At 41.8% G+C, this 19625-nt stretch overlaps 2 protein-coding genes and 1 pseudogene across 2 annotated transcripts; 1 reads left to right on the top strand and 2 right to left on the bottom strand.

The window, feature by feature from the left end:
- The first annotated feature begins 7491 nt into the window (after positions 1-7491).
- Positions 7492-8073, top strand: LOC131685579 (uncharacterized). The gene is made up of 2 exons (XM_058969411.1): positions 7492-7631; positions 7694-8073. The coding sequence occupies exons 1-2, from the start codon at positions 7626-7628 to the stop codon at positions 8009-8011; spliced, it is 324 nt and encodes a 107-aa protein (XP_058825394.1). The 5' UTR covers positions 7492-7625; the 3' UTR covers positions 8012-8073.
- A 389-nt stretch (positions 8074-8462) lies between these two features.
- On the bottom strand, positions 8463-9521 carry LOC131678480 (sodium- and chloride-dependent glycine transporter 1-like; annotated as a pseudogene).
- Positions 9522-9596: 75 nt separating this feature from the next.
- On the bottom strand, positions 9597-18855 carry LOC131678915 (fatty acid synthase-like). The gene is made up of 6 exons (XM_058959350.1): positions 16538-18855; positions 14522-16477; positions 14043-14463; positions 11836-13983; positions 11423-11772; positions 9597-11365 (listed from the first exon to the last, which is right to left on the bottom strand). Exons 1-6 carry the CDS (start codon positions 16969-16971, stop codon positions 9682-9684), a joined length of 6993 nt encoding a protein of 2330 aa, XP_058815333.1. The 5' UTR covers positions 16972-18855; the 3' UTR covers positions 9597-9681.
- Positions 18856-19625: the final 770 nt, after the last annotated feature.

Below are 19625 nucleotides of genomic sequence, written 5' to 3'. Positions count from 1 at the left end.
ACCGGATACTAAGTCGATTGGGATCAAGCAAGTACCTAACAACTATCGACTTGTCGAAAGCCTTTTTGCAAATTCCACTTGATCCCAATTCACGAAGGTATACGGCGTTCTCGGTGTTGGGGAGGGGGTTGTTCCAGTTTACCAGGCTGCCCTTCGGACTCGTTAATAGCCCAGCTACTTTGGCACGACTAATGGACGAAGTTCTGGGGTATGGTGAACTGGAACCGAATGTATTCGTATACCTCGACGATATTGTCGTGGTGAACGATACATTCGAGGCTCACCTTCAGTCTCTACGAGAGGTCGCAATGCGTCTTAGGAAAGCCAATCTCTCTATAAATATAAATAAATCTAAATTCTGCGTACAAGAATTGCCATATTTGGGATATATTCTCTCTCAAGAAGGTCTGCGCCCAAATCCGGAGAGAATCGAAGCCATCGTGAGTTACGAGCGTCCAACATCAATTCGTGCCTTGCGACGCTTCTTGGGGATGGCAAATTACTATAGGCGGTTCATTCTCAACTTCAGTGATTATACCGCGCCGCTAACCAACTTGCTTCGCAGGAAACCTAAAACGATAGCCTGGAATGATAATGCTGAAGAAGCATTCATTAAGTTAAAAGAGAGTCTGATAACTGCACCAGTACTCTCAAATCCTAATTTCGACTTACCATTCACTATACAGTGCGATGCAAGCGATAGTGCGATCGCTGCCATTCTGACACAAGACCATCAAGAGGGGGAGAAAGTGATAGCATACTTCTCTCAAAAGCTTTCTCCAGCTCAGCAATCCTATGCTGCATCCGAGAAGGAGGGTCTTGCTGTCCTTTCAGCAACCAAGAAATTCAGGCCATATGTGGAGGGGACTCACTTCGTGGTCATCACAGATGCATCAGCCTTGACGCACATAATGAAAGGCAAGTGGCGAACGTCTTCAAGGCTTAGTCGCTGGAGTATTCAACTTCAAGGCTATGACCTAGAGATTCGTCATAGGCGAGGCCGAGATAATGTAATCCCTGATGCTTTGTCTCGTGCGGTCGAATCTGTTGATGTATGCGATGGGAGAAATGAGTGGTATACATCTCTCTTTAAAGCTGTGCGAGAATCACCAGAAGAGTACCTAGATTACCGAATAGAAGACCAGAAATTATTTAAATTCGTAACGACAAAAACCAAATCGTTAGATTACAGATTTGAGTGGAAGCTTTGTTTACCCGAAGAAGCGCGAGAGCAAGTTCTCCGGGCCGAACATGATAATGCGTTCCATATCGGTTATGAAAAATTACTCGATAAAGTGCGATTAAAATATTTTTGGCCGAAAATGGCAAGCAGTGTGCGCAAGTTCGTTGAGCGTTGCACAACCTGTAAGGAATGCAAGCCCGCCAACAACTCTCAACATCCCGAAATGGGGAAACCAAGACTGTCCTCGAAGCCATTCCAAATTTTGGCTATCGACTTCTTGCAGTCGCTTCCACGAAGCCGTGCAGGTAATTCACACCTGTTAGTTCTACTGGATGTGTTCTCCAAGTGGACTATGTTAGTACCTGTGAAGAAAATTGGCACTGAGTTAGTGATTCGGATTTTAGAAGAACAATGGTTCCGTCGCTACTCAGTACCAGAAATTTTGATCAGCGACAATGCTAGTACTTTCCTGAGTAAGGAGTTTAAAGCGTTCCTTGATCGTTACAAGGTAACTCACTGGTCAAACGCTAGGCATCATAGCCAGGCCAACCCAGTGGAGCGTTTAAATCGTAGCATTAATGCATGCGTGAGGACTTATGTGAAGTCTGATCAAAGAAAGTGGGACTCCAAAATCTCGGAAGTCGAATATGTCATTAATAACACGTTACATTCGTCAACGGGATATTCTCCGTATAGAATCCTATTTGGACATGAAATTGTTGCGAGTGGAGATGATCATAGGTTAGATGTGGTCACTAGCGAACCTTCTGAAAAAGAGAGGTTAGATTTAAAATTGAAGGTGGATAAGATAGTGCATGAATCCGTTACCAAGCACCTGGTAAAAGCTCACGAGAAAAGCACGAGAAATTACAATCTACGGTTCAAAAAACCGGCCCCTGTGTACAGTGTGGGTCAAAAAGTTTATAGAAGGAGCTTTGCTCAATCGTCGGCAGCTGAAGCGTTCAATGCGAAGCTGGGACCAGCTTACATTCCGTGCACCGTAGTAGCCAAACGAGGAACTAATTCTTACGAGTTGATAGATAATAACACAGGCAAAAACTTAGGAATTTTCTCTGCAGCAGATCTTAAACCAGGCGTTCAAGACTAAAGTATCTTCCACAATCAATTTTCTTCGATACTGTTGGTACAAATTCTGTTTTTCTCGATAAAGATTTAGCAACTATAATTCAACTATAATTATTAGGTAAATGTAGGGTATATCGTTAGTTAATATATATAACGTCCAAGTCAAAGTCGAAGTCAATGTTCAAGTCAAAAATAGGGTTATGTGTAGGTGAATTCGTCAGAGAACAAAACATAACGTCTGAAATTGTTGTCGAAATATCTGTTACTATACCCTTTGTTAATCAAATCTTTTGTTTGAGAGTGATAGCATTTTTGGGCATAACACCGATTAATGGATACATCCCGAACAATGCACATTGCCAAATTTTGCGAAGCAGGCTTTACACCGGTTTTCCTGCGTCACTTCTCAACAAAGTATCATATTGCTCAATAAATTTCAAAAAAATAAAAATTTACAAAATTTGCTTCACGATCATGTGCTCACTATTAAACAATAATCTTCCGGATAATTTTTCAGTCGACCGATCTAACTAACAGTCAAGCTACGTTTGAGATCGTTCTCTGACATAACGAATTCACAGAACAAATGGAGATAATGTGTCTTGTCTCTCCTTCTTAACGAGAGATGTGTTGAGATAATTGGGAGATGATAAGACCTATCAATTGATTCGCTATAGGGTAAAAGCGTCGATTAATAGCATTCCATTGCAAATATGGAATCAACTATTTGATAAATTAACGCTGTAAATTTACTTTTGCGAAAGTCGAGTTAGCGATAAATATGAGGCCTCTCAAACCTGGGTGATCATGACACCGAATTAATTTGAGAAAATAAATTAATAACCGTTGTTATTAATTTATTTTCAGAGGGAGTGTGGGGTAGTGTTACCGTTTGGGTACTTTGCCCTATTCAGCTCAAAGATGTGAGTAATAAGAGAGTGAGAGCAGCGCAGGTCATACTGGTGTTCATTGCAAATGAGCGCAGATAGTTGAGTGCTGATCTGCCATAAAATCATAATTAGCGTAGAAAAATAATTATAGATATAGATATATGTATTAAATAACTAAATTAGTTAGATTTATGTAAATAAACAATTATGTGTAGTCAACTTCATGTTTAATGTACTAAATGATAAAAATAATTAAAATGCTCCACTGTACTATAAGCGACTAACGGTCAATTTGAACACCCTAGAACAAAATTTGTAATACATTATACCTAAGTTAACACGCAAAACACATACATGCACTGTCTGATTTGCCGGAAAATGGGGAAAATCGGAGAAGGTCGGAAAAAGGAGAAGAGTAGAGAGGAAATTGGCTTAGGATAGGTAGCTACTGAGTCATTCGATTCATTGGGCTCATTTACCGCGAAGGCAACCCAGCGATAAGACCTGAAAATTTAAGAAAACAGTTGAGTGCAAAATTATAATCCCGGTGTTGAAACACCTTTCAATTACGGTCAATACGGAAAAAGGACAGCTAGCTAAAATTATAAAAGGAATCAGGACCCATTCGGTTTCTTTTGCGAAACCTTCGTCGAAGAAGCGCAGTGTTGGCGAAAGTCTAGAACCAGGAGACAGCACGTGACCAAAAGTCGTCGGAACGACCACGCCGGTCTCAGCCATCGCCCCCCTCGTGGGAAAGTCGCACGTGGAAAACCAAATCCAGCTAAACTACCTGGCGCGCTTCATTCGGTCGTTACCAAATCCTACTGCAAACGGTGGTGATCATCCGACCCAGTAATAATTAACCACTCCGCCGAGCGACGGTGGACGCCCAACGAGTCGGAGTTCATCCACCCAAAAAGCCGACCATCGGAGCTACCATCGATACCCCCATTCACACAGCACCCGACAATCGGAAAATTTCTACCTGCAGCAGATCCAGTCACCGCCGGCCGGCCACCAATACACACAACACCCATTGTAGGTAATAAAGTTAAGTTTGATTTGAGTCGCATTCTTTCCTTCTGATTGGTGTCCTTATAGCCGACCTTGAGAGTTCCGTCTCTCACGCTCGAGCTCGCCTGTGCAAAAGAGGCCGTTGAGAGCCCACCCCAGACGGTCCCCGTGGCTTGACCAGGGACTAGGGGCATTGTCGAAGTCCGTCTGACTGAGAGGTAACAGTTGATATCGCTTCGAATGGGAGAGAGAATGAGCAACGGGTACTATTACGCTATGCTCATATACCTACACTATAGAACAGCAATGATTCACCAGCCTCGGTGGTTGTGAACCAAAGCCGTCAACTCCGCAGCTCAGTGGTGAATGGTTCAATAGGGTGTATGTTCGTGAAGCGAAGAACGAATGAAGAATGTTCGTTCTTTTTCAGCTGATTCGTTTTCCAAGCTCTGCATTTACTTTATCGTCGGTGGTACTGGCAGTTGATTGGGAAATAGTAGTTGCGTGATAGGACACGCTGTGCCTAGCTTCTGTTGTTCCATCATTCGTCGGTGCCTGAGCGGAAGTTCTGGTTGTTTGTGATTTAGTTGATGTTTATCAGGGCTGTGTATTGGGTTTGCTTGAAGTTGATGTTGTTTCGTTAGAGGTTTTGTAAGGTTTTCCGTAGTGCGTCTTCTTGTTACAGAACTGGCTCGTTGGGGTTTGTCCTTCATACGTGCACACCGTGATTTGAGATTTGAAAAACGCCATCTATTTCGTATTGAAAGTTCAGATAAGAAGGAATAGGTTTCGTCTCTCACATTCTCATGACACGAACAGCGTTGGAAATACCTAAGAAAAAAAAAATTCTCCGGGTTTCAAACGTAACGTATTCCAACACGACGGTTGTAATGAACTTATTGCTAGTACGCGAGGATAGAACGTGCAAACGCACATCAATTTTATCATCATCCAAATAAAGGGGTACCTTGATTTTAACATTGTCATGCTCAACGACGTTTTGCACATTGTTTTCCAAATCAATACTTTCCGCTATGGCGAAAGTTTTAAACGTTATCAGACAGCATTACTGCCGTTATGCAAGTAATTGTCCCATGTATATAGAATAGAAAATGGGACACATATGCATATAACGGCAGATTACGAGTGTTGCGACGACTTCTGTAAGTCTAAGCTGCATTTGCACCTTCAATAAATGTTCCACTTCACGAACACAAGGGTGGATTGGGCAGTGTTTAAAACAGACGGACACTGTATTATACCGCAGATTGTTCAAATTTTACTAATGGTCCTAAACCGATCATGAAATAAACCATTAATACCGTAACGATGAAAGTAACAGTGCTTTATTGTTCACACTGGTTCGGGACGACTACTACTTTTCGTTAGCTTTGCTTGCACTGACGCGGTACAGATTGTAGCTAGAAACGATCATTTGATACACTGCATTGTTAACAAGCAGAGCGACTTTAGCTTCCGATCCGATCGAGATGAAACAATGGATTTATCACGATGTTTGATGATCCTTGTGATGAGAATGTGGCAAGCCCTTCCAATCTGACCTAATGAACACAAATTCACGCTACTATCATTGCTCAGTACCACAATAGATCTAAATATTGGTCGCAGTGGTCCGTCTCCAACAAAAAAAAATCATTGCTCAGACTACGCGCTGTATGTATCAAAGCCAGATCACTACGTGCCAGTACTATAAACAGACAGCACTCCAAGAAAACTAGCACACAGCTTCAACCGTCTGCTAAACAACAACACACTGAGAAAAATGTATTAAATCTGATAATTCTGATGCTCGCGGAAGAAATAGAAGCGATTCTTAATAAATAATGGCCTAAGGGATCTGGTTTATCTCGTGCACAATAGTGGTAGTTGTAGTTTTGGGATAGTTTAAACATAAAAAAGAGAATTTTAAAAATATCTGGAGAATTTATAAATGGTTGTATATTGTACTCTTCATAATAAGTTTTCCTGTTGTTCCATTATTTTAAAATTATTCGACTTTGAACTAAGCTGGAACTAAAGTCACAACATTGGTGAAGCCATTCAAATTAGAATGTTTTAACAAATTTTTAAACACTGAATTCGTTTTCGATATTAAAAAGAATTTAAACTGTACAATATTATTCCTTAAGGTGTTGACATTTTTTATATCTTATCAAAAAAGGTCCAAATTGGATGTTTTTGAATATTTATTTAATGCAACATTTCAGAAGATAATCGAAAAAGATTGTTTTTTGAACCACTTTAGAGCACAATGAACTTCAAATTTCAGCCACAGCAAATTCCTTTTTACCTACGTTTTAATATCAAAAATAATTTCGGTGTATTGCAATCACGTCATATTATTTGAAACATTATGATAAACGTTCGTCGAGTCCATTTTTGTGCAAAGCCGAAAAGTTCGAAAACAGAGACAAGAAAAACAGTGCTAAATGAACAAGGAGCCTGTTGCAATGATTTTCATTGCATATAAAAGTTGTTTCTTACTAACTAGCAGATTGCCCCAACCTCGATTCTACGGCAGATTAAACCTGACCGAATCTTGTTCCTTATACATTTTCAATAAAACAAATTCTTTATTTGGTTTGGGTTCTTCAACGAGCATTGGGATTATTGTTATGAGTTTCCGTTTTTCTTTTCCAGTCTGCAACGGATGCTCAACCAGTGCACATTGAGCGAGGACTGCGCCTAGTGTCTCCAAACCATCAACCATCACCATCAGAGCGGTTGATGATCATAAACTATCCATCGTAGTTGCTTCACTACTTTCGCCAGGTTTCCGTAAAAGAAATGATAGAGCTGTCCTTTTTTCTGTACATACCCTAATTACATTCATGGACAATTCACCGGTTGACCGTAGCGACAGATCGAGAGATAAATGTGATTGAGATGATTATCAGGTAACCACATTTACTTCTACGTTAGGAATAATCCAGGGAAGCTACTTGTCACCGTTGATGTTTCTGCTTTACTTCAATGATGTATATTTAGCGATGAAGTCTCCTCTCCGGTCCTTCTCAAAATATTTCGTCTCATCCCTATAAATGAGGACTGCAAATATCTTCAACAATAGCTTGAAACCTTCGCTAATTGTGGTGTAGCAAAAATTAGAATGACATTCTGGAGGAGAGGAGTTCAACTGTGGTTTTTGCTGGCCTGATATGGTCACCTTTTCTTGCTAGTTCGTTATGCCGTAAAGCGTTAGTATCAACGTCCTTTCTAAAATCAACGAGTTGTAATTAAATGGAGCACCACTTAATCCGATTGAAAATCAGCTTTAGTAATTGTTGATAGCTTAATTATAACCGAAAATAAATCATCAATTCCCTGACGAGCATCACTATAAAACCTCACCCCAATCGTAGTTATAATCAGTACATATTTAAGCTAGCAACAGTAAGAACAGCGAACCGAAGAATCAACCGATCGTGAAAATGAAGGTACCTTTCGAAATTGCCTACAACGAATCAGAAACTTGTAATTCATTTTCGTTTTGTTACAGGTCATCATCGCCCTGTTTGTCGCAATTGCAGCTGTCTCTGCTGAACCCTGGAATGGGTGGAATAATGGTTGGAACAATGGACTTAACGTTTGGGGTGATGGTCTAAGCGGCTGGAACCACGGTCTCAACGGTTGGAATGGATGGAACAGCTGGAACGACTGGAGCGCATACCCCACCTACGCCAAATCGTGGACCGGTGCTGGGTGGCCAGTCTCAACGGGATTGTATGGACGTAAAACCTCTGTTCAAGCTAATGTCGCCAGGCTCAATCCGTGGGGATTACCGTGGGGAACTTACGGAGCCGGATCGTACGGCTGATAGAACAACGGACGTTGGGCAGCAGCCCTGGTAATTGCCACCGCACGGCTAATTACTGCTAACGTGATACGAGAAAAGTGTTTGATTAGTACCTTGTGATCGGAAGAAATTATGAATGTTGAATAAAGTTTTTGCAAAATTTTTATGACGTAAGTTTTTATTATAAAACCTTGTTGAATTCGTGCTCGTCAAATAGTTCACACGTCAAAATCGTGAAATATTATTCATGGATTCGTGAAGTAGTTCATGATGTCATGTACATGATTTACGAAGTTTTTTGCGTGCTTGTAATATTTAGAATATATTCCTAATCATTTTCAATTTCATGCAACATGATAATGAAATTTTCACCTCAACTATTTCACAAAATTTGGGGTATTATTCGTGGAATCATTTTTGTTTGACTGTCGGCTGCGTATTCCCAAATTATGATCAAGAATAATAGCAAACACTAAACAGGCCCAGGAACAAAAACAGTAAGCCAACCAAACACTAAAAAGACTAAGAACCCCGCAAAGATGCTAGTTCAACAGTTCACGATCGGAATCAATATCGCATCGAATTTGGTATTGGTTATAACTGGCCATATTAACTATCCCTCCCCATCCGGGTCCAAGTGAGAAGAAAATTTGAATTGCTGCATTCGCCCAAACCTTTAGATTGCTCAGTTCGTTCCACTTTGGCATGATGTAGAACCGAACACATTCCATCGCACCCATCATACCTCGAACGAACAAAACGGCGAGAATCACGAATGGAAAGGTTGCCGTGAAGTACACCACCTTGCCGACGGATTTCACTCCATTGATGAGGCAGGCAAAGATCACTAACCATGCGATCACGTCACAGACCAGCAGTGGCCACACGATGTGACCAGGAGAATCGATCTCGTCCGAAGTTTGCAAGATGTCATCACTGATTGAAGAAGAAGATGGAATTGCTGGAAAAATAATTTTATTAACAAATGGATACTCAACTGGAAGAATTCATCTGCAGGAGTCCGCATTCGTTCCGACGCTGCCAACATACTGTTATTCATCAGCACCTCAAGATGATCGGGACCGTTCAGTTCTAGACATCTCGGTGTGTTCCAAGGATTTTAACAGTTCTTCCATGGGAGCTGAGCCCCAAGCGATTTCCACAAAAACAGAATCGGATAAGCAATGATCACGTTATAGTATGCAGTGCAGATGAAGTTGATCACTACAATTGCCAGCCCCGCACCCTTCAGTAGTGGAACTATGTTAAACACTGTCACACATCCCGTCCCGGAAAATTGTCCCAGACACACTTCAAGAAAGAACAACGGAATTCCACACAGAAACAGCATCAACAGGTAAGGCACTAAAAATGATCCGCCGCCACTTCTGTAGCAAAGATACGGAAATCGCCAGACGTTCCCGATTCCAATTGCGTAACCCATGCACGACAAAATAAATTCCGTTTTAGAAGCCCAGCTTCCTCTCGGATTTACAGACGCCATGCTACTCACATGAAACCAAACCGTCAACTGATTAACGACCAGAGCCGTGCGTTCTAGACACTCTTCTTTAATAGGATAATTCGTTCGGATATAAGGTTCAACTAGAACAATCTGCCCTGCATTTTAATAACGTTTATTGACGCTACGTCACAGTGCCGTAGGAAAAATACACAACATTCGATCCCAGCTACAGTGTAAAGTTATTTATAATCTCCACGAGTGCAGGATTTTCCAACATTGTGATGTGGCTTCCCTCGATTGTATGCAACGTTATCGATCCCGTCGTACAATTGGACAATCCGTAATCGCTTTCGATACCCGCGACGGAAACATCCGTCGGTCGAACCAGTGTGATCGGCAAATCCAGCGGCTGATCTTCCTTCAGATCCAACTGAGCGGCTATTAGTGTCCTCCGCAGCAAAGCCTTCGCCATCTTACGAGTAAAGTTGGAAGAGTACACGTGTTGATCATTTGCCAATTCGATCAATTTCTCGATTCCCTCGTCGTACGAAGGTGTCTGTATTATGGAGAGTATTTTCTCAACCGGTTGGTTCGGCATCATAAATGAAATTAAGGGAAACATGAGTTTCTTCTGGAACTCTTCCGGATTATCTCCCATTTGCTGTTGGGCAAGCAGTTTCATGAATTTCGGAGCTCCGTCCAGCAACAGAAGTTTTCCGTGCATTCCTCTAGCCTGTAGACGCTTGGCGACCTCCACTGTTATCAAAGAACCGAATGAATATCCTACAATTGCATAACTGTCGTGGCCACTGAACACATTGCACAGTTCCTCGATCACACAGTCAACCATGGCCGGAATACTATCGCATTCCAAGGTACTCATTAACTGTAGGATGAAGACCGGTGTATTCAGTTTCTCAGCGATCGTACACCACACATTACCGGCCACACCTTCAAGACCGGGAATTATTAGAACTGGACGACCTTTTCCTTGGACACCGGAGGATGGCAAACGAAGAATCGTCGTATCGCTAGTTGTTTCATCGCCCCAATTTCTTTGCAACATTTGTACACCAACCACAACCTCAACATTTTCCTTACTGTCCTTGTCCAACTCATACTGCTTCCTTTGTTCATCCAACTCCAACAACTTCGAAAAAGTCAACGTTCTCAACTCCTGGTGAGAAAGCACTAGTTCAAAGTCTCTCTCGAGAACCTGCTTGATTTCCACCGCCATCAACGAATCCATTCCAATATCCGCCAGGGTGCTCTCCATTGAAACGGACTTCAACTCTCGAATGTTCATTATGTTCATAACAGCTTCGATGATGTTCTTTGAAGCACCTCCGACGCGCTTCTCCGCTACCACCATACTTGCCACGATCGGTTCCTCACAGGTCAGTAATCGATCTAGCTCTTGCAGACACGAAGAAATTCTCTGCTGCAGCGTTCCACCAATCTCTATGTCCACCCTATCTTCTGCCATGTCGGCAACTAATCCTACCTCGCCGATCGCTCCCCATTGTATCGCCTTCGCCGGTAACCCCTGAGCATGCCTTCGTTCGATAATTCGCTCCATGATAGAGTTCGCCATACCGTAGTTACTCTGTCCAGCATTTCCTCGACCACAGGAAACACTAGAGAACACTACAAACTGCTTCAACTGCGGACACAGCTCCCGGCTAACCACATCCAAATATTCGGTAGCATTCGCTTTGGGGGCAAAGCACTCACCATACATCTCCGGTGTCTGATTATCTAGAATAGCGTCACGCAGTTGAACAGCTAGGTTGTATATAGCCGACACTGTTCCGAGTTCGGAAGCTTTTCGCAGTAACACACGGCAACCATCCAGGCTAGCGATATTTGCGGTGCACACCAGCACCTGAACTCCATAGGTTCTCCATATCCTGGAAATGCATTCGATTTTAGATGGTGATGTTAGTTTAGTCAGCTATTCAACTCACCGGATTCTGTATTCCTGGTAGGATTTTGTAATACCCCTGCTTGAGCTCAAAACTATTCTGCGGCAGCCTCTCATAATCAACCAGTCGGCCAACTCCAACCCAAATCCACCCAATCCTCCAATCACGACATGCACGTGCTCCGGGTTACAGTAAACCCTCGGGACATACTGAATCGGAAGTGTGTCCAGATCGGTTTCATTTTCTCGTATCTTTAACAAAACTTTCCCCATGTGCTTTCCACTAGCCAGAAATCTCATGGCCTGCTCTACATCAACCGCATCAAACACGGTTCGACTCAATGGTCTTACTATTCCGGTAGCCAGGAAACGTAACATTCGATTATGGTAAGGCTGCAAGGATAGAATGTTAGTTATTTTCTATATAGAACGACGGAATTTGAATTAAGATCTTACTAATTTATAGTCTAAAGTCTCCTTGAACATCAGATCGAGCATAACACTCGTGAATGTTAGACCTTTCTGCATCAGACTCATTGCTATCTTGGAGTTCCTGGCTATATCGTATTTTCCAATTTCCAAGAAATGACCCCCCTTCCCTAAACAACGTATCGAAGCTTGCAGTTTCTCCTCAGCTAGCGAATTCAGCACGTAGTCGACACCTTTACCATTGGTTCTGATTTTAATCATCTGCTCGAATGAAATATCCCTGGAATTACCGATGTTTTCCTTCTTCAACTCCGGGAATTGTTTCAGTAAAAACTGTTTCTTCTCCTCCGTACTAACCGTGGTAAATACCTTCAAACCTTCAGCAAGTGCGACCTGTATCGCTGCCTGTCCAACACCTCCACTGCCAGCGTGGATCAGAACCGATTTGCCCTTCTGAATCTGCGTGCACATATAAAAAGCAATGCAAACCGTTCCATAAACAACGGGAATCGTGCAGGCTTCCTCCATTGTCCACCCATCCGGTACCGGATAAGTCAGTAAGGGATCACAGTTGACCATCGTCGCCAATCCTCCACCGGACGCGACTCCCATAACTCTCCTACCGTCCTCTAGAACTCCAGCAAACTCGTACCCCAATTCACAGTCCTCATCCAATCGATTCGAATTGAGAACATCCGAGGACAATCTACCCGTCGCAATCATTACGTCTCGGAAATTCAACGCACTGTAAACCACACGAACTTTATTCGGTCCACTAGAACATTCATTCAAGGGCCCCGTAAACCACATCATCGAGGATAAGTCACCCTTCACTAAACCGTTCGCATAGCAGTGATTGGTCACGGATTCCGTTTTCCTAGCATTTGTCAACAGCGCATGACGATAGCTACCCCATTTCCCATGCTTGAACACGTTCACTGCTAAACCCAAATTAAGCTGATTCTGGTAGAAAGGATCATTCAATGCAAACGGAGGTGCCTTAGGGTCATCCACGAAGACACAGCGAATATTCTGAAGCTTTGGCTCTTTTCGAATGCAATTGACAAGTCCTATGATGCCCGATATCGAATCGTTTTGAGCGTACAAAATAACCGGCCGAAACTTGACGGCTTTCTTCAGCTCTGCCAACCAACTGAATTCCTTCATTTGTACCTGTATTGCTGCGGGAGTTTCGCTCAACGAACGGTTGTTGCACTGAAGCAATAAGAATGTTTCTTCCTGATCTATGCGGAACGTAGCTATAAGATTAAATTCATTTGGTGGCCGAAAAGAATTCGTATCAAACTTGGCAGCCTCTCGGATCAAAAGAAATCCAACATCTACCAGGCAGGCTTTAGCGTCCTTTAGAAAACTCGCATCAGCTAGTTTGTTGTCCGAGATTAGAAACAGTGAGTTAGTTTGATCGGATAGTTTCTCATTCTTAAGAACAACATTGTTCACTTCCATTTGTTTTGCTGTGAGTAATGTTAAACTGGACTGAACCAAGGGTAGATCAGCGATAGCTTCTCCGAATAGATGACTCAAAACTGGAAGTCCATCACTGTGCACTTCAGTTACCGCAACCGACAGCATCGGTACGTTTTCCAAGGCCAATTGAACACACATCCTAACTGCTTCCAGGGAAGAAACCGGGTAATCAGAGCTATACGCGATGAATTGATATGTTTCCAATATCGGTACACCGGGAGGATTTCTTCGTCCAATTATACTGACTCGGGGATTGGAAATGACTACCCCACCACAAACTGAAACTTTGGTTTGGGTGCAGGACCTAACGTCAAAATACTCCCGCCCTTGGTTATCTTTCTTCAGCGCTTGTAGATGATCTTCTGGGCATATTGAAACTTTTTCGATAGCCGTTGGAACCATCAACGAACGCGAGTCTACAGCGACAATTCCGACCTGTAGCATACAATCTAAAAACGCTACCCAGTTACCTTTCCACTCGATTTTAGCCTCGGATCCATCGACCCTAGTTTCCAGGACCGATTTAAACAATCCAGAATAGTGGTAACCTCGTAGACGAAGTTCCTTATAGAAATCCCTAGTTTGCATCTTTGTTGCCGTAGACACCTCTTCAATAATTTCTTCCTTGACTAACGAATCGTGACTTCGTGCATATCCTGTTACCACTGCAGTGACTCCTTCCAATATCTATAAAATAAAAATATTAGTTCAAGGGTAACCGAACTCAATTCGTTCAAGCGTCGCACTTCGAAGTATCCGGATGCTTCTTGATACGATACGACCAGATTAACCGTTTGGCCCTTGGCGATTGTAGTGGCCCGTAGAAACTGCACGTCCTCAAACTCAACGGGAATGTGCAGCATTGCACGGTGGGAACGATTTGCCAATAGATCCCAAACCAGCACCAGATAACCGGTGGCCGGGAACAGCACGCGTCCGTCGATGCAATGGCCCACTATGTACTTGTAGTCCGCATCGGTCAGCGCAATTTTAAACTTCAGATTATTGGACTTACTTGACTCTTCATAATCGTAGCGAGCAATGTACGCATCCTCGCGGTGATCCCAACGAATCAGCGGTGAAATCATGGTCGTTCCACGTGAAACCGGAAACTCAACCGTCGGATAGAGTTTGGCAATCTGAAGGTTCTGCGTGGTGAGATATAAGCTGAAAGAAATCATAGTAAGCCATGGCGATACACTTATCTCAAAGCCCAAAGTCTTACTGCCCAATTCTGCTAAGCAACCGGCTAACAGCGTCTGAAGAGTCCAGGCCTCGCGGAAGGTAATTCGATTTGTAGTTTAATATATTCAGCACCTTTTCGCAAGATTGGGAACTACCAAGTTCCAAAATGTGAGTATTCTTGGGAATCCGATCCAGAAGGTTAACAATGGAGACTGAATTATGGAGCTTCGGTGTATGAAAAATAGACGATGTTTGTGGTAGCTTAGCGTTGAACCATTTCGATGACGGAACAACCGCCCAGGACAATACAGTCTGGTGCAGTTTGTTGGATATTGATCCTTCCATTGGGGATTCAGAACTAAGAACTGTAAAAGCCAGTTCTTCCGCTACAAAACCAGCAGAATTGAGCTGTCGGATTTGTTCGAACGTGGTCTGATTAGAAGCAGAAATAACACCGAATCTGGACGAGGCATTCTTAACCATACCCTTCAGAATAACTTGATCTAGTTTGTTATTTATTTTTACGAAAACACTGCAATCGCTAACTGCCTTACCTTCCGTGTATACCAGGCCATGCCAAAAAGCTACTCGAATGACCTGTTCCAAGCTCAAGTTACGATCTAGATAAGCACAGGTAAATTGACCAACGGAGTGTCCCCCATAGAAATCAAACTTTACTCCAATCGAGTTCAATAAGTCGACGAGAGCTAGCTGAAGCACAACCGTTCCGACCATACTGTTCAAGATAGGTTCTCTACCGGTGTATTTCTTAAACAAGTCAAATTTTAAAGTTTGTAAAACTCCATGACATTTAGTCAAAGTTGCCTCAACTTGAGCAAATTGTTTCAACTCATCCAACTCCAGTCGCCATCGACGATTGATTCCGCCGAAAATCGCCACCAATGGTAGTGGTTCCAGCTGAATTCTTGCAATGTTCGACTCTTGCAAAATCGCTGGCTTTTCCCCGTTCTTTCGATAAATGCCGTAACCACGGTAACGATGTCCAGGTATCGCCTGCTTTTGAATGTTGTACAGTAGAGCAATAAACTCACTATCCAAGGGACGTTCCGCAATATCTCGGAGCATTACTTCCACGGCCTCCTTCGTTCTTCCGGACCACACCACCAACCTTGGAAGCTCGTCCGCTGGTAAACCGAGCCGCTTCTTCTCTTTAGAATTTCTGAACAACAAAGCATGCGCATTTGCTCCACCGAAACCAAACGAATTGATGCCAACAAGTGGACCAGGCAACGGAGTCGCTTCAACTACCACCTTCAATCGTCCCTCAACCAACGAAAGAATAGATGGTTTATTTTCGTAAAAATAAATATTGGGAGGAATCAACCCGTTCTCGAAGGCGATAATGCACTTTGCTATAGAACTCATTCCCGCGGATGCCTCCGTGTGTCCAATATTGGATTTCACAGATCCCACCAACAATGGACCGGTTCGTCCAGTGCAATAAACCTTATCCAACGCATCACACTCCTGCGGATCTCCGACTATCGTACCGGTACTGTGAGCTTCAACATAATTCACTTCAATCGGGTTGATAGCTACTTCGCTGTAGAAATCGGATAACAACTGTTGCTGTGCAACCGCAGATGGAAAGGTGATCCCTTCGGACTTGAAACCATCGCAATTAGTCTTCGAATGAAGCAAGTGGCCGTAGATACGCTTGGCGTCTTTGTTTTTTTGTAGAAATACAGAACACACAGCTTCCGCGCGCGTGAAACCGGAAGCATTTTTGTCGAACGGTTTGCAATACCCGTCTTTCGCTAACACTCCCAACAGCGCAAATTGGTACGAAATAAACGGATGCAGAGTCAGGTTACTTCCCATCACTATAGCAGCATCACATTCTCCATTTTTGATACTCCTGTACGCAACATCCAGCGCGTACATCGAACTACTGCAAGCCGTGTCTATCATCATCGAAGGTCCTCTAAAATCCATTGTATAAGATACCCGATTCGTGAGTTGGGACTTTGTACTCCTAAAATCAAAATTCGAATTAGAACCCTTCTATCACCTATCCGTCATCACTGATTCTCACCCCATCACAGCTAGACCGTCCGGTGGGCACGTAACATAATACAACCGTACTTCTGTCTCCGAGAAACACAACCCGCAGAAAACACCCGTCCGCGAACCACGCAAAGTCTCCGGATTCACTCCGGCATCCAGTATCGCTTCGTACGTGTGCTCGATCAACAGCCGATGCTGTGGATCCATCGTATCGCATTGCCGTCGATCGTAACCGAAAAACTCCCGATCAAACTTGGTCAAATTGTTAATCTTCCCGGAGCGCCGCGGCACATCCGGAATCGTGTGCTTGAACCGTACCTCCGAATCATCCACCAAATCCCGCTTCGCGTACAGATTACGTGCTAACTCCCGCATGTTGTCCGATTGCGGAAACCGCCCGGAGATTCCCGATATCACAATACTCTCGTCGGAGCCTACCGGTAGAACTTTGAGCGAAGGCATTTCTCTTGGTTCACAACGACACGGTGCGATTGTAGCTAATTGATTAGGTGACGGTAATTTGCCACCGGTCAATTTATAGTCAAGTTAAGAAAACACGTGATGATCTGCACCGGTGACCCGACGGTGCAACAGGCATTTGAAATTTTAATTTTTTAGTCATCGGTGCACTTCGGTGGTAGCTGTCTGGGTGCTTAGAACAGTTTAAGCTCATTACTCATTACTCTTCAAGATCCTTCCGGGGTTCTATGCATTTCGTACTTTTTCTCCGATTTTGAAGCTCTGTTTGTTCTTAGTCGCATCGAAGTCAATTATAAGCGAAAGAAAAAGCTTGAAAAAATTAACTGAAAATAAATCGTTTCGTGTCCTTCTATCGAAACCAATAGCGGAACTGAGGGTACCCGATCAGAAACACATAACAAGAATATTTCAAAACTATATCTACTGAAACTTAAAATTTATTTGGGCGAACTAAAAACTATTTATTTTCACAGAAACGAAAAACGATCTTATCGTTACGACGGTTTGTTTGATCTGATCTTCCTTCTAACTACAGTACATATCTAGATCAGCTGGCCAGCTGACAAGTAAAGCACGACAGCAAAATGCCTATTCCAACTGGATCGTTACTACACTCGTGGAGTGAAATAGGCCAAAGATTTACTTTGGCGAAAGCGAGAACGATCTGTTCCCAAGTTTAGATCACAATGGGGATGTTGAAGTTTTTCTACTTAATTTTTTATCTTTCGCTCGAACATATGCCGGTTGCCTTGGAATCTCAACGATTTCAAACTATTTACCTCTTAATCTAACTACTGCTAATTAAATTCAATTTTTCTAATTTGTTTTGGTTTCGACTTTCTACTACTACGAAATATAATATATAATTTTAGTTTGCTGTTACTACTGGGACCGTTGACTGTAACCTAATTTCGATGCGGGTTATGTACTATTGCTGATCAAGTCCTAGTGCCCTTCTTTTTACGAGTGGTATCAGGCCCGTAGCCAGGAGTTTATTTCGGGAGGGGCTTAAAAAATTATTGTATAAAGCTTCTTTTATTTCGATTATAGAGGTTTTAACCTTATGGTTATCCGCCTCTTTTTGGGTTAGAAAATTTCTTTAGAAAAATTTCCAACCCTATATGTGCGGGATTGGTGAACGAACCGTGATGAGCTGCGTACAAGGCAATCGATTTACCAACTACGCTTTACCCGCCCCTGCATAAAGCTTTTAGTTCTAATTACTTCATATTGTCACTAGAAACTAAACGAAATTTTGAAAAGTTCTTAATGAAAACAATGCCAAATCTAAGACAATCCATGTTCTTTGTCACAAGAAAGGCTATAGTACATCAACGAATTATTGATGTTTAATTTGATTTTTATTATTTATTTTTATTTACAAGTTACAATTTACTCTCGTTGCAACAATGAATATTCCAGAGTTCTCAGTATTTATGCGCTAACCGAATATGACAATCATTGACTGCTGGAAAACGCAAGGTGTTCTAAGCTACACGTTTAAAAGGGGTAGAAGACGCTAAATCGAAATGAGTAGAAAAATATCCATAAAATGTTCGATCGAAAAGAATGTCGAAATTTGCACAAAATCTTCTGATTTAGCAAACGACTTGTAGATGGTTCAACTTCTATTTTCTTGATCTGGCGTCCTGTAACTATTACCAGTTCTAATGCATCACGCTAACATAATTTTTTGGCATACCCCAGTTAAGAAGGAGGATCTTTGGTGATCAATAGGATCAAAATATATGGGTCATTCCACGTCTGATTTACAATCAAAATTTGAATTCCTTCCAATTTTTTTTCTTGCATTCATTAGCCAAAAATAATTGACACGTATTTTTTATTTTGGCTGAATATGATTTTTTTTCAAGTTATTAGTTTTTGAACTTTTGAAGTTTATAACATTGATCATTTTTCAATCACTTATAATTCGGAAACGATTCGATATATGGAAAAAAATATTAAATAAAAAAGTTGTGTACTCAATGAGCTTACTGAAAAAAATTGCAATTTCTTTTTGTTCTATAACTTATGAAATTTGCAATTGTTAGAAACAAATTGAATTTTTTAAAGTTGGACCAATTTTTTTACTTATTATTTTCTTTAAATATTAAGAATCATGTTAAAATAATTGTGCAAAAACTTGGGAGTGGATATCAAAATACTTTGCGAGATATTACAATTATAAACTTAAAACAAGGCAATTTTACACCAAACGCCTAGTGATAGGCCTATTGTAATTGAAATATCTCGTAAAATAGTTCGAATTTCTTTCTGAAATTTGTACACAATCTTCTCGATATAATTATAAATTATTTGAGAAAACTAAAAAGTTTTTTTGGCTCTACCCTGAAAAAAAAATTATTTGTTACTAATATTTGCATAATACATAATTTATTTAACAAAAACAAATATTACAAAAAAATCCGCCGAGATCTTCCGAAAACGCAGCTTTTATTATTTAATGCTTTTTTCCAGAAATATAATAGTTTCTCAGTTATCAGGGAATGAATGTCCAATTCTATTAAATTTACAAAACTTTAAAAAATCACTATATTATTAAAAGTCGATATTTGTATGTATATGATTTATGGACTCCCAAACGGCTTAACCAATTCCCGTAAAAAATTATG

Source organism: Topomyia yanbarensis, chromosome 2 (genome assembly GCF_030247195.1).
Source record: "Topomyia yanbarensis strain Yona2022 chromosome 2, ASM3024719v1, whole genome shotgun sequence".
Taxonomy (NCBI): Eukaryota; Metazoa; Arthropoda; class Insecta; order Diptera; family Culicidae; genus Topomyia; species Topomyia yanbarensis.
Note: the sequence above shows the minus strand (reverse complement) of the source record. Positions and strands in the feature narration are given on the sequence as shown.

Bases quoted from the DNA above. Each gene is read 5' to 3' on its own strand.
- LOC131678915 (XM_058959350.1), bottom strand. From the start codon at position 16,971: ATGCCTTCGCTCAAAGTTCTACCGGTAGGCTCCGACGAGAGTATTGTG. The intron at 14,464-14,521 runs GTAAGACTTTGG...GATTTCTTTCAG, and splicing joins TTGCTTAGCAGAATTGGGCA to CTTATATCTCACCACGCAGA. The intron at 11,773-11,835 runs GTAAGATCTTAA...CTATCCTTGCAG, and splicing joins AGACTTTAGACTATAAATTA to CCTTACCATAATCGAATGTT.